At 36.0% G+C, this 12,762-nt stretch overlaps 3 protein-coding genes across 3 annotated transcripts; 1 reads left to right on the top strand and 2 right to left on the bottom strand.

Annotated features, from left to right (window-relative positions):
• Positions 1-62: 62 nt before the first annotated feature.
• Positions 63-1,773, bottom strand: LOC126371810 (cysteine-rich with EGF-like domain protein 2). Its single transcript, XM_050017177.1, has one exon. It carries the CDS (start codon positions 1,278-1,280, stop codon positions 177-179), a length of 1,104 nt encoding a protein of 367 aa, XP_049873134.1. The 5' UTR covers positions 1,281-1,773; the 3' UTR covers positions 63-176.
• Positions 1,774-4,308: 2,535 nt separating this feature from the next.
• On the top strand, positions 4,309-6,191 carry LOC126371807 (something about silencing protein 10). The gene is made up of 2 exons (XM_050017170.1): positions 4,309-4,579; positions 4,723-6,191. Exons 1-2 carry the CDS (start codon positions 4,563-4,565, stop codon positions 6,116-6,118), a joined length of 1,413 nt encoding a protein of 470 aa, XP_049873127.1. The 5' UTR covers positions 4,309-4,562; the 3' UTR covers positions 6,119-6,191.
• Positions 6,111-8,988, bottom strand: LOC126371805 (notchless protein homolog 1). The gene is made up of 10 exons (XM_050017168.1): positions 8,776-8,988; positions 8,540-8,697; positions 8,236-8,372; positions 7,958-8,132; positions 7,695-7,869; positions 7,461-7,605; positions 7,066-7,255; positions 6,787-6,950; positions 6,327-6,453; positions 6,111-6,213 (listed from the first exon to the last, which is right to left on the bottom strand). Exons 1-10 carry the CDS (start codon positions 8,974-8,976, stop codon positions 6,201-6,203), a joined length of 1,485 nt encoding a protein of 494 aa, XP_049873125.1. The 5' UTR covers positions 8,977-8,988; the 3' UTR covers positions 6,111-6,200.
• Positions 8,989-12,762: the final 3,774 nt, after the last annotated feature.

Genomic DNA, 12,762 nt, shown 5'->3' on the forward strand with positions numbered 1-12,762 from the left:
CCTTTCTGTTAGAATAAAAGCTAGCATTTTATTAAAATAAGGTTGACAAATAAAAGGGTTAATGTGATTAAATCATCTACTTTAATCTCACTATCATGTTTTGATTTTTGTGTCTAATGTACACATAAAGAGGTATAACCATTGTCTTATACATCATAATTATTGAATAAATAAGCTTAAAAGTACAAGTTAGAAATTACATACACAACATTCATTGTGGAATTCTTTTCAGAGTAATATATGTAAGCAGCAACAATTAACACTACCAGTGACGCTAGAGCATGAGATATTTTAGTTATTAATATTATTATAAGTAGTAGTCCCAGATACAATATCACCCTATTCAGTGTCTCTGCCAAGATAACATCTTTCAGCTTGCTGTCAACACAAACACCAGACCAGAACATTGCCCCGGGTCCACAAGATGTGCAGTTTGAACACCCTGGGCCCGCACAAGTTTTGCAGGACTTGTCACAGGACTTGCAAGCATATGATCCCTCTTCATTCATACAGAATTGATTTGGTTTACAGGTGTTGGCATCAGAACATTCATCAATATCATTACAAAATCCACCCTCAAGCTTCCAGCCTTCCTTGCATGCTTCGCAAGCATCAGCTCCTGCTCCAGAACAGCCATCACAAGTTTTGTGGCAAGGTTCACAGGTGTATGTGTCCGCTCTGTAATAGTTCTGTGCACATTCTCCACAGCTATGTCCCGTAAATCCTTTAAAACACTCACAACTTCCATTGCCTTTTCTAGTGCCCTCGCCATTGCACCTGCCATGTCCTCCACACAACTTATTATCTTTATCAAGTGGACATGGCTCACAAGAAAAGCCAAAATGATTTTCAGGGCAACAATATTTTAAATTTTCTATACAGAGCCATGTATGCAAGTCTATTGAATTAGGATCCTTATCAAGCCACCATTTCTCTAGAGGTTGTTCAGCTTCTTCCGTGAGACTGTAGCAATGATCTTGATATTTATGAAGTTCAGAACACAAACTTTCCTGTATTTCCACTAGACGAATCTCGCTCCGAGCGTAAGACCTCAATTTAGATTCTTCCCAAGCTGTGTCACCTCCTTCAAACTTTCCTCGAGAAGTTTTGTCAAACCAATAATTAAAGGAATCCACCAGAACCTTGCAACGCTGGCATTCATTTATTTTTTTTGAGTTTATATCGTCTAACTCCGGCAAAGTTAGTTTTTTACTATAAATTAAGTTGCAAACTATTAATAAATAAAACAAAATAAATTTCACAGTAAATATTATGCCCATATTTTATTGATTTCTTGTTTAAATAGAAGTAAAAGAATGTATATTTTGTAAAAAGTTAAAAAGAGTTATAGAAAACATAACCTCAAAAACGTAGTAATATAAATTTTTTTTTTTTGTTTTGGTTTTCCCCGAAGGGTAAGGCAAAGGGAACTATGCCCATACAGCCATGTCTTACGTATTTTTTTTCTTGATGAATGATGAAATGATGAAAGGTGATGATGATGAAACCTAAGCCCCCACCCTCGGAGTAGACTCCTACTCCGAACCCCAAACGAATTAACTCGAAAGTCCGCATAAACTTTCGAGTTATGAAGCGGCTTCTTGACACGAAGCGAAAATAGGCAGATACACTTTGTTTATTGAATACTCCAATATAATAACACTCGCGAATGTCTTCCGACTAACTTAATGCGATCATCAACCACAAAACACCACTTCGTATTAATTATTTAGATTATTCAATGAAGAAAGCAACTGTCCCGTTCCCGTTTCCCGCCAAAAAGCCCGTAGTAATATAAAATCTCTTTTGTTGTGGATATTGATCCAGAGTTGCTAGTAGTGTTGCCCGATAATCAACTATATCGATTAATAATCGAATACTTACGTATTTAAATAATCTAAATATCGATAACATGATACTGTCAATTAAATCGATATTGAAAATTCTACAATTGTATCAATTATAATATTTATAATCCAATAATTGTTAAATATAACCGATTATATCGATATCGATTATAGAAATTATTTTACAATCGATTCTTTTTTACTAAAAATATATTGAAGATATCAAAAAATCCTAAATGTCAAAGAAAACCCAGATGCATTATTTATCTAGGTGCAAAAAAACTTCTAAGTAGGTTTCAACTAAGTTATAGGTTAGACAGACAACATAGCCCCGGGAATGCAAAAATATGCACGATACTTTTGTCTTTTTACACAGGTCTTTGTTTTGCACACATCCTCTTAGTTAGAACTTATGTCTCTCAGTGTTCATGATTCACGCAATAATAATCCATTATTCAATCAACCATACATTTAAATCGATTATTTGTACATTATACTCGATACGATTGTAGAATTTTTAATATCGATTATAAGATATCACTAGTTAGTTCCATCGTTCCATAGATTATAGTAATGAAATCAAATGAAATCCAGGCAAGGACGTTTGATATTTTTTTAGGGATATAGACGGGGAAGAGTTGACTTTGGCATTTAATAGTTTTTGGTTAAAATGAGCCTTTGAGCAAAGGCAATAAGTTAATTCTGTCAATTTGACCCAGTTAGCCCACTTTAAAAGGGAAGATAACTTTTATTATCTGTAAAGTGTTTTGTTAACGTATTTGGATCATTAAAGAAAACAATACTTTTTTTATTTTTAACATTTATTTGAATTTTACAAATTCTTTTTTTCACACCTTACTATCCCGAAAAATGCAAAATCGGAGGTATGTGACCTAACCTGTACTGGGCTGGTTTTGCCTTCGCAGGTTGGAAGGTCAGACAGGCAGTCGCTTCTGTAAAAAACCGGACCTGTCAAAATCTTCAGGCTTCAGGCAGGAAGTCTATTCATATGTTGCACTACTTATTTATAACAAATCTTATACGTGATTCAAAAATCAACACGAACAAAAATAGTCATAAGGTTAATGGCTCGAATACACAATGAAGTTATAATACTATTGTCACTGTATAATCGCGATGCAGAGGTGGAGGAGCAAGGTTTGATTCCACGCACTTATAACGAAGTAACACAGGAAATTATCACAATAACTTCCCCAACAACCAGGGCTGCCAGATGTACGATTTAAATCGTACTCGTACGATTTTTTGGCATTTCTACTCATGTACGATCGCAAGACTACGATCGTACGGAAAATGTACGATTTTTCGGTACCTGGCAACATTTCGTAATAAAACAAATGTGTTACTCCGGCAGCTTTGATTTTTTTCAACGTTGCAGGTATTTTTTAATCACAAGTATAGAAGAAATTAAAAAAGATACGATTTAGATGGCGCCATTCTATCGGAACTGGACTGTCTTGAAACTACCAATGCTGTTTCCAGTAATTACATTAAAAAGTACCGACGTTACTGCCACTCATGATACTGGTTCCAAGAATAATAATATAAAAGTACTCTGTGGAATAATAAAACCCGAGGACATGCAAGTGATGCAGGCGATAGATGACGAATAGCGCAGTTTTCCGAATAAAAAAAGAAAAAAGAAAATTAACCTCAGAAAATTAGTATAAGTCTAATAAACAGTTTTATTGCATTATTTTTCTGATTCTTAACGAATTATTCTCATTTTTCATAAAAACTTTGAACTTTTAAGTTGTACTATCTTTTCATTTCAAAATTTCCTTGGAATACGATTTTTTTGTAGTTGACGTACGATCATGCCTTTTTTTCATCTGGCAGCCCTGCCAACAACGAAAGAACGTGTACGCGCCGTACGACAGCCATTAACATTGTAACAAGGCTTTTCGGCGGGAAACGGGAACGGGACAGTTGCTTTCTTCATTGAGTAATCTAAATAATTAATACGAAGTGGTGTTTTGTGGTTAATGATCGCATTAAGTTAGTCGGAAGACATTTGCGAGTGTTATTATATTGGAGTATTCAATAAACAAAGTGTATCTGCCTATTTTCGCTTCGTGCCGGGAAGCCGCTTCATAACTCAAAAGTTTATGCGGACTTTTGAGTTAATTCGTTTGGGGTTCGGAGTAGGAGTCTACTCCGAGGGTGGGGGCTTAGGTTTCATCATCATCACCTTTCATCATTTCATTAATCATCAAGAAAAAAAATACGTAAGACATGGCTGTATGGGCATAGTTCCCTTTGCCTTACCCTTCGGGGAAAAACAAAACAAAAAAAAAAAAAAAACATTGTAACAAAGAAATATTAATGTCACTGAGCTGTCGTTGTCATAAAATGGCGGATCGAGGTTGAAGTTGGGTACCTACGCAAGGGGCGCGGTTGACATATCCCCCGTCGCCGATAGGGCGAATTTTTCTTCTATGAGAGTGAATCAGCCGCGAGAGTAACAATTCATTATAAATCTATCTATCTATTACCGTTTATCTATTACTGAATTTGGAATTGTTAATTCGAGAATTCGTTAAAGATAGATAGTACAATAGTCAATCTAAATAATTCGTTGTGTTTATTATGTGTATTCGTGATAAGTAGACGAAGCAGCTGAAGTAAAGAAAACCTAACCTCAAAGAAGAACATGCTATGTAATTCTTGACGAATTTGCAAGATTTTATCGAAATGGCAGACAAAATAAGGTAATGAGGCATTTAATTCGTTTTAGTTAAGACTGACACATTTGTGATAAATAATATTGAAACATGCATATCTATATTGTACGTAGTTACCACAGGCATTGGTAGATAGCTGATGTTTATAACAATTGTTATTATTCTTCCAGAATTAATACTAAGTTTGATATGCAAGGCAATTATGAGCCTTCAGATTCAGAAGATGATTTTACACCTAACGAAAAAAGGTTACTGGAGAAAGTTAGAAAAAGAAAACACCAACCATCGGACAGTGAAGATGAAGTATATGCATTCTCAGAGTCGGATGAAGAGGAAGATAAAAAAGATGACTTGGGGATAGCTGACAGCGATGTAGAAGGGCAGGAGAAGTCGGACGATGATTTACCAGATTCTAAGGCTTGGGGAAAGAAAAAAAGGTCATATTATGCTACAGATTACGTTGATGAGGATTATGGAGGGTTTGGAGATGATGAACAAGATGCTCTCATGGAAGAGGAGGAAGCTAAAAAAATACAGAAAAGGCTACTGGAACAACTTGGTGATGAAGATTTTTCAGACTTCTTTCCAAAACAGGCATTAGAAGTTGAAGAAAAAGAAACTGTGATAAAAAGTGACCTGAGTCAAATGTCAAAAAGGCAAAAGTTACAGTTACTTGAGAAGGAGAGTCCAGAGTTTGCAGGATTGATTGATGACTTTAAAACGAAATTAACAGTAGCAAAAGATAATTTACACCCGGTACTGGAGCTTGTAAAGGATGGCAAGCTTCCCACATGCCCAGCTTCTAAATTTGTTAAAACAAATTATGATCTTATTTTAAATTATTGCACTAATATTAGTTACTATTTACTTCTGAAAAGTCAAAGGATAAACATACAGAATCATCCAGTTATAAAAAGGTTATATCAGTATCGGCAGATGTTAAATAAAATGGAACCCATTTATTTGGAAGTTATAAAACCTCAAATTGATAAAATATTGCTTGCTGTGAAGAATAATTTAGAATTACACATTACTGAGCTTAAAGAAAAGGAGAGTAAAAAGCGGAAATCAGATAAAGGATCAGCAGAATCAGCTCCAAAGAAACTTAAGCTACTCAGTGCTTTGGAGAAAGATGAAGGAGAAGATACTGGGGTGTCAGATGATGATGAAGATAATGAAGGAAATGACTTCTTCAGGTCAGATAAAGAAGCTAATATACAGAGGAATGATGAATCTGAAGAAAGCGGCTTTTCAGATAATGATGATAGTACACCTAATGATGTGGAACAGGATAATAACAAACCTTCTACATCATCACAGGGTCAAGTGACAGAAGAAGTTGGTGATAAGCGAGAAATTACTTATCAAATAGCCAAGAATAAGGGTCTGACTCCACACAGAAAGAAGGAACAGAGGAATCCTAGAGTCAAACACAAGCTAAAATACAGGAAGGCTAAGATAAGGAGGAAGGGTGCAGTCCGTGAACCCAGGACTGAAATCACCAGGTACGGTGGTGAAGCATCTGGCATCAAGGCTAATGTCAAAAAGAGCATCAAAATCAAGTAACATCTGTTTAATGTACCTTTACAAAATTATTGTAACATTTTATTTCTATAAATAAAGGATTCTTAACAATTAAGATGAGGTTTCAATGTTGCCACCTGAAACAAGAAAATTATTTTAAAATTTTGCTATTTATAACAAGTGTGAAGAAGATAAGAGAGTGATATCTCTTGCATTATGTCAGTATAACAGCAAAGTTGAATCTACTTACAATTTTAAAACTTTGTCTTTGCCTCCTGAAGCCACATATGCACCATCTGGTGACCAATCCACTGCATACACTTCATCTGCATGCCCTGGCAAATCTAATTCTAGTTTCTTGGTTTTTATGTTCCACACTATAACAATAAATTGAACATTGGGTAATAAAAGACAGGAAAACTAAGAGTAGAAAAATAACTATTATATTATTTTCTACATATGCCTTTCAAAATCAAAATTCTGGTATATTTATCTTTATAATGTGTTGCCTGATTACCTTACTGGTTTCAACTGAAAACCAGCGTCATAGTCTAGGCTATGGCATTATGCTGAGGTGAAACCGTTGCGGCATACATTAATGACTATTATTTTATGTTAATTATGTTAAAACAATAAGTATGTCGAATAAATATTTTTTCTTTCTTTCATATAAGCACTTCTCTATGGGTAGTGAGAAGCAAAAACATTACCTTTCAAAGTAGAGTCAGCACTAGAACTGAGGAGCAGCCTGGAGTCTGCTGACCATGCCACCATATATACAGCCTGCACATGTCCTCGTAGTGTGGTGATAAACTTTCCAGTTGCAGCTTCCCACAGCTTTACAGACTTATCAAAAGATGCTGATGCTATCATCCTGAAAAAAATAGTAAAACCTTTTCTATAGAATAGAAATGATTCATATGTCGAATATTGTTTAATAAGGTCCATCAATAGATTCTTTATTTCAGTCATACGCATAGATTGAATACCTAGTATCAGGTGAAAACTTCACATCATTAATGAGCTGTTGATGGCCTGTCATCCGCGCCAATGGCTTTTTATCCTTCTCCGGAAGCCACAGGAAGAGTGTGAAGTCATCAGAGCCAGACACCAGCTTTTCAGCACCTTGTTTGCATACAGCTTCGTACCTCTCCAGGGCGCGTTGTTGAAGAATGTTTTCTGAAAAATTATGTAACATAATTCTCCCAGGAACTCTGAATGTAGAAAATTTGCTAGCTCATCTAAAGATGGTGACGTCATTCATTAAAATACAGTCATCTCCATAGCCTTACAATAAATAATTAAATTTTCCCTACAGGGTCATCAGATAATAATGATGATCAGTGACTATATGATTGATTACCTATACAATTTTATTACTTACTGTCACTGGTAGTTCCTTGCTGGTCCATCACTGGATGGAACGGGCCAGTCCTTAACACATAGTCGGTACTTAATGCCAATGTGTTCACCCAATGGGCATGTCCTTCAAGGATCCTACATAGTACTCCATCATCTGCACGCCAAACCTGTGATAAAGTACAATATAGTATATAAATATAATAATATTGAATAATACAGTGTTGCACAGGTCTAGTAATAATTATTGAATATGCACCTTGATGGTTCTATCCTGGGAAGATGTGTATATGAGTCCACTGCCACCCCATTTCACAGAAGTCACAGCCTTGGAATGTCCGGTTAAGCTGAGAATGGTGAGTCCGGTCACTGTGTCCCATATCCTAACGTCACCATCTTTAGATGAGCTAGCTAATTTTCTACATTCAGAGTTCCTGAAAGAAATAAATTGGTATTAATTTTTAATTTCTATAGTCCAAAAGGAAAAGTTGTAATAAATATTTGAGGTAGTAACTAAAATACCTATGATATGGCTCCCAAGCTAAGGCTGTAACCCATTGCCTATGGCCTGTCATAGTTCTTCCAATCTGTTTGCCTGTTTGTGGGTCCCATATGATTATTCTTCCTTGCTTGCATGCTGACGCCAGTTTTAAACCATCTGGGGACCAGCTTATACATAACACCCAGTTTGTGTGACCTGTGGAAGAATTTTAATAACCATTAAAAATTAAAGTATTATTAAAGGAGTAGTCATAGTTTAACAGTAGAAGAGATTAATGGTGCCTTATAGTCAAACATACCTTTACACTCGTGCAATGGCGTCTGGGTGTGCAAATCCCAAAATCTAACAGTAGTGTCTCCCGACCCACTAGCTAGTTGTTTCCCAGAAGGACTAAAATGTGTAGATATTACTGCTTCAGCATGTCCAGGTATAGAACTGAAATAATTTTATGATGTTATACTTTGTATTGTTATCATCAATGAATTGATAGTACAATATCAGACACAATGTATTGGAAAATACTAGCCATACGACAGAAGAATTGGTTTGTCAATAGTAATTGTGCTCTCCACTATAACCCTGTAAATATAATTACTACGTACCTGGTACACCTAGTTACTGGTCTTACTCTAAATACGGCTTGCTGTTGATATATTATTTCTATTACTTCTTCAGAATTTAAAATTTTCAAGTCGAGTGCATCTTGCAGCGTAGATGTTATTTCCACATCTTTGACAAAGAACAGAAAGGGTTTATCTTCCTGTAACATACGCAGAAATTAAATCAAACTCAGCGGAGCAGTTCAAAAGCGCTGTAGGATCTTATTCGACGTACGTACCTCTTGAAGAAGAGCATTACATATCAACTGTAATTGATCTCTGGTTATATTCAATGGCAAGTCGAGAGGACTTCCAGTTTCTTCTCCAGTATCTGACTTAAGTTTCGCCTGTACACAACTTGGTAAATCACTGTCTATATCCATTTTTGTTGATTCTAAAATCGATTTGTTTCCATAAATATAACCTACAAAAATCAGCATGCGATTGCTGTCAAAAACGCGTTTTGTTTAAATAAATTTTAAATAAATAAGCATCTTAAAACAAGGCAGTATGGTTTGAAACCTTTGCCTAGTCGATAAAGAAATAAGAATCGTATGTACTTATTCCAATTATTCTTTTTTTGGTTTGTTTTCTTTGGGCTTTTGGCTATTTGTCGTTGTTATTGAATGAAAGTAAGATTATAACATTACTATTTTTAATAACTGTCACATAATCCACACATGAAATATAGATATATTTTAGTATTTTCTTATTTCTTCTAGTATTTTCTTTTAGTATTTTCGTTTATCTAAACAGGCGAGAAGCGAGTGAGAGAGATAAATTAATTTTTTTTTTTTTTTTTTTTTTTTTTTTTCTTTTTGGCATGACGCGGTTTGCGTATTTGCCACCGACAAAACGAGGAAACATTTCATAAAAATAAAAGGAATTTAGTGAAACAGGAATTTAGGAAGAAGGATCACAGGATGGGGATATATATTATAAGATAGGATTATAATTTTATATCATTAACACAGATAAATATGGATAAGAATTTATATATATCAAAGTTATTATATGAAAGAAGGATAGGGATACTAGTAGGTAAAGGGATATTTATAGAAAGTAAATTACGATATAAAAAATTTGTGTTATTTATAGGACAAGCAAGAAATATATGGTTAACATCGGCAACGTCCAGCCCGCAGTCACATATAGCACAGTCTATTATACCAAATTTAGCGAGTTGAGCTGGGCTACAAGTGTGTCCTAACCGCATACGGATAAGGCAACTTGTAGCCCTTTTACTAAATTTAAATCGGAAAAACCACGGTTTGGAAAGTAAGGTAGGTTGGATTAAAGCATAAAATTTGCCTTTGCTTCGACTACTTTTCTTCCATTCGTCTTTCCAGGCATCGTGGAGAAACGAAGTAGGAAGTGCCATTAAGTCATGGGAATAATTTTTGTAGGGCACCATGTCACCACACTCTATTGCATCCTTAGCCAGATGATCAGCTCTATCATTCCCACCAATGCCACAGTGACTGGGAACCCAAGCAAACACCACTGAAAAGCCTAATAAATGGCACCTGTGAAGAAGCTTTCTGATTTCTATAATGATGGGATAAACTATTTTTGATTTAAAAGGAAATTTAGCCAAAGCCTGAAGAGCGCTTAATGAATCAGAGAAAATAATCGTTTCTTTAAGTTTGACCGTCAAAATATAATCAACGGCTTTAAACAGACCAAAACATTCTCCTGTAAATACTGAAGTTTCGGCAGGAAGTTTAATCTTTTGGACTATGTTAAATTGTTGATGGAAAACGCCAACACCAACACAGCCACTTTGACACTGTTTCGAGGCATCAGTAAAAATGTGGTGAAAATGAGACCAATCGCGTTCCTTGACAAAATTGAAAGAATGTTTCGCCTCTGGTTCATTCTTACTAATTCCAATATTGAGATGAATGGAAGGGGTTAATATTAGGGAAACGAAGCTGCTACAAAATAGAGGGTAAACTACAGTTTGATGAGTAGGTGCTTTAAGGTAAATAAACTTTTGATAACTTTTGACTAAACAAGGGATTGATTTATGTGCCCAATATGTCGTCGAGTTGACATCGTCAAACAGTTGTTCTAACTTAGACCGTAGAGGATGATTTACCAACTGAAAGGCTCTGAAAATAAATTTATCCGATTGATACTGTCGGCGTAAGAATAAAGGAGCATCATTACATTCAATTTGAAGACAATTAATGGGGCTAGATTTCATAGCTCCACATATTATCCGTAACGCTTTAGACTGAATGGTATCCAGCTTTTCGAATGCAGTGCTATTACCAGGAGCCAGTACAAAAGAGCCATAATCTATTACACTTCTAATGATAGCATTGTACAAAAGTTTAAGAGTAAATGGATGGGCACCCCACCATACACCTGACAAACATCTTAGAATATTTAGATTACGTTCACATTTACCTACTACGAAATCACAGTGGGCCTTCCCTGTTAAGTGGGTATCCAAAACAACACCTAAAAACTTAACTTCATTCTTAACCGGGATAGAATGGCCATCATAGTAGACAAAGAAAGGAGGAGGAGCTCTCTTTCTGGTAAATGCCATAACGGAACTCTTAGATGGGGCTATCTCAAGGCCATTTGAATCAAGCCATGTTTTAAGACCAGAGAGAGCAGAAGATAAAGAGGAACACGCAACAGGTATATCACGATCTGTGCAATAAAGCAACAAATCGTCAGCGAATTGAAGAATACTTACCCTGTCCCCGATTGAGGATTCTAAATCGTGGGTGAAAATGTTATATAATAAAGGACTCAATACAGATCCCTGTGGTAATCCCTTCCATACTAGTCTTGAGGCTGAGTTAGAGTTATCAAGAGGCAAATTAATACACCTCTCAAATAACATATTATAAATAAAATTGGACAGAATATTTGGGACATTCAAAGCCCTAAGTTTAGACAAAAGGATTGATAAATCAACACTATCATAAGCAAACTTAACATCTAAGAAAGCCGCTATGACGGAATGGTTAAGCGTAAAAGCTAATCTAATGTCAGTCACAAATATAGCAATGTTGTCAATCGTGCTTCTACCCCTTCTAAAACCATACTGACTGCTACCCAACAACTTCCCACTTTCAATATACCATTCAAGGCGTATCTTAACCAGATGCTCTGCAATCTTCATCAGAACTGAAGATAAAGCAATGGGGCGGTAATTAGTAGCCTCAGAAGGATCTTTATTTGGTTTGATAATGGGGATTATTGTTTGGATCTTCCAAGCAGATGGGATATTACCAGTGATTAGAATTGAATTGATGAGTTCAAGAAAGTATGAAAGGGCCCTATCATTTAAATGACTCAAAAAGGAATACGGGATCCCGTCGCAGCCTGGGGCAGAATCTTTTACCTGTGACAGAACACCCTTGAGCTCGTCAAGAGAAAAAAGACTGCCGATACCAAAAGTAGTCGGAGATATAGCCGGTAATATAATATTCTGGGGCACAAAAGGAGGCGCCAGCCGATCCAAGAAAGGATCAACCAAAGAGGAAGGAAGGAAACCTGAATAAGTATCTCTAAAAGCGGATCTAAATCTTCTGATATTCTGCCACACTAGGGATGGCCGAGAATCAGGAGACAGAGCCAAGCAGAATTCCTTCCAACTTTCATACTTCTTTTTCTTAAATAACTTTCTAGTTTCTTTCATAATTATAGATAATGAATTAAAATTTTCATCTGTAGACAATTCACGGTACATTATTTCTGCTTCCTTTCTCCTTCTGATAGCTTCTGTGCAATCACTATCCCACCACGGAGGGGATGGGATGTAACGCGAGGGTCTGCTTTTTATTGGGAAAATTTCATCGGCGACTTCAATAAATGCTTTGGCAAATGCTTCAGCACATTGAGTTTCAGAGTCCTGATCAACTTTGGGAAGAGAGTAAATTCTACTTTCCAATAAAGAACTAAAAGTAACCCAATCCGCGTTACTGAGATTATGTTTTAGAAAGGAAGAACGCTTAATACTAGGGGTCAACCGGAATGGAAATATGAGAGATATTGGGTAATGATCACTGCCGTAAGTAGATGATAAGGGGCTCCAGCTAATTGTAGGGGCTAGAGATGGAGAGCAGATAGTAAGATCCGGAGCACTAAAACCTTGGGCAGGAGAAGTTCGACGGGTTTGAGAGCCATTATTTAATATACATAAATTGTGGGAATCTATAAGATCCAAAATATGGGAACCATAAGCATTTGGTGCAGAACTT

Source organism: Pectinophora gossypiella, chromosome 13 (assembly GCF_024362695.1).
Source record: "Pectinophora gossypiella chromosome 13, ilPecGoss1.1, whole genome shotgun sequence".
NCBI classification, from domain to species: Eukaryota; Metazoa; Arthropoda; class Insecta; order Lepidoptera; family Gelechiidae; genus Pectinophora; species Pectinophora gossypiella.

Excerpts from the sequence above, each read along its gene's own strand:
- LOC126371810 (XM_050017177.1), bottom strand. The coding sequence starts at position 1,280 with ATGGGCATAATATTTACTGTGAAATTTATTTTGTTTTATTTATTAATA.
- LOC126371805 (XM_050017168.1), bottom strand. The coding sequence starts at position 8,976 with ATGCTGATTTTTGTAGGTTATATTTATGGAAACAAATCGATTTTAGAA. Across the intron at positions 8,698-8,775 it reads GTAATGCTCTTCTTCAAGAG|GAAGATAAACCCTTTCTGTT; the intron begins GTACGTACGTCG and ends CGTATGTTACAG. Across the intron at positions 8,373-8,539 it reads CCAGTAACTAGGTGTACCAG|TTCTATACCTGGACATGCTG; the intron begins GTACGTAGTAAT and ends AAATTATTTCAG.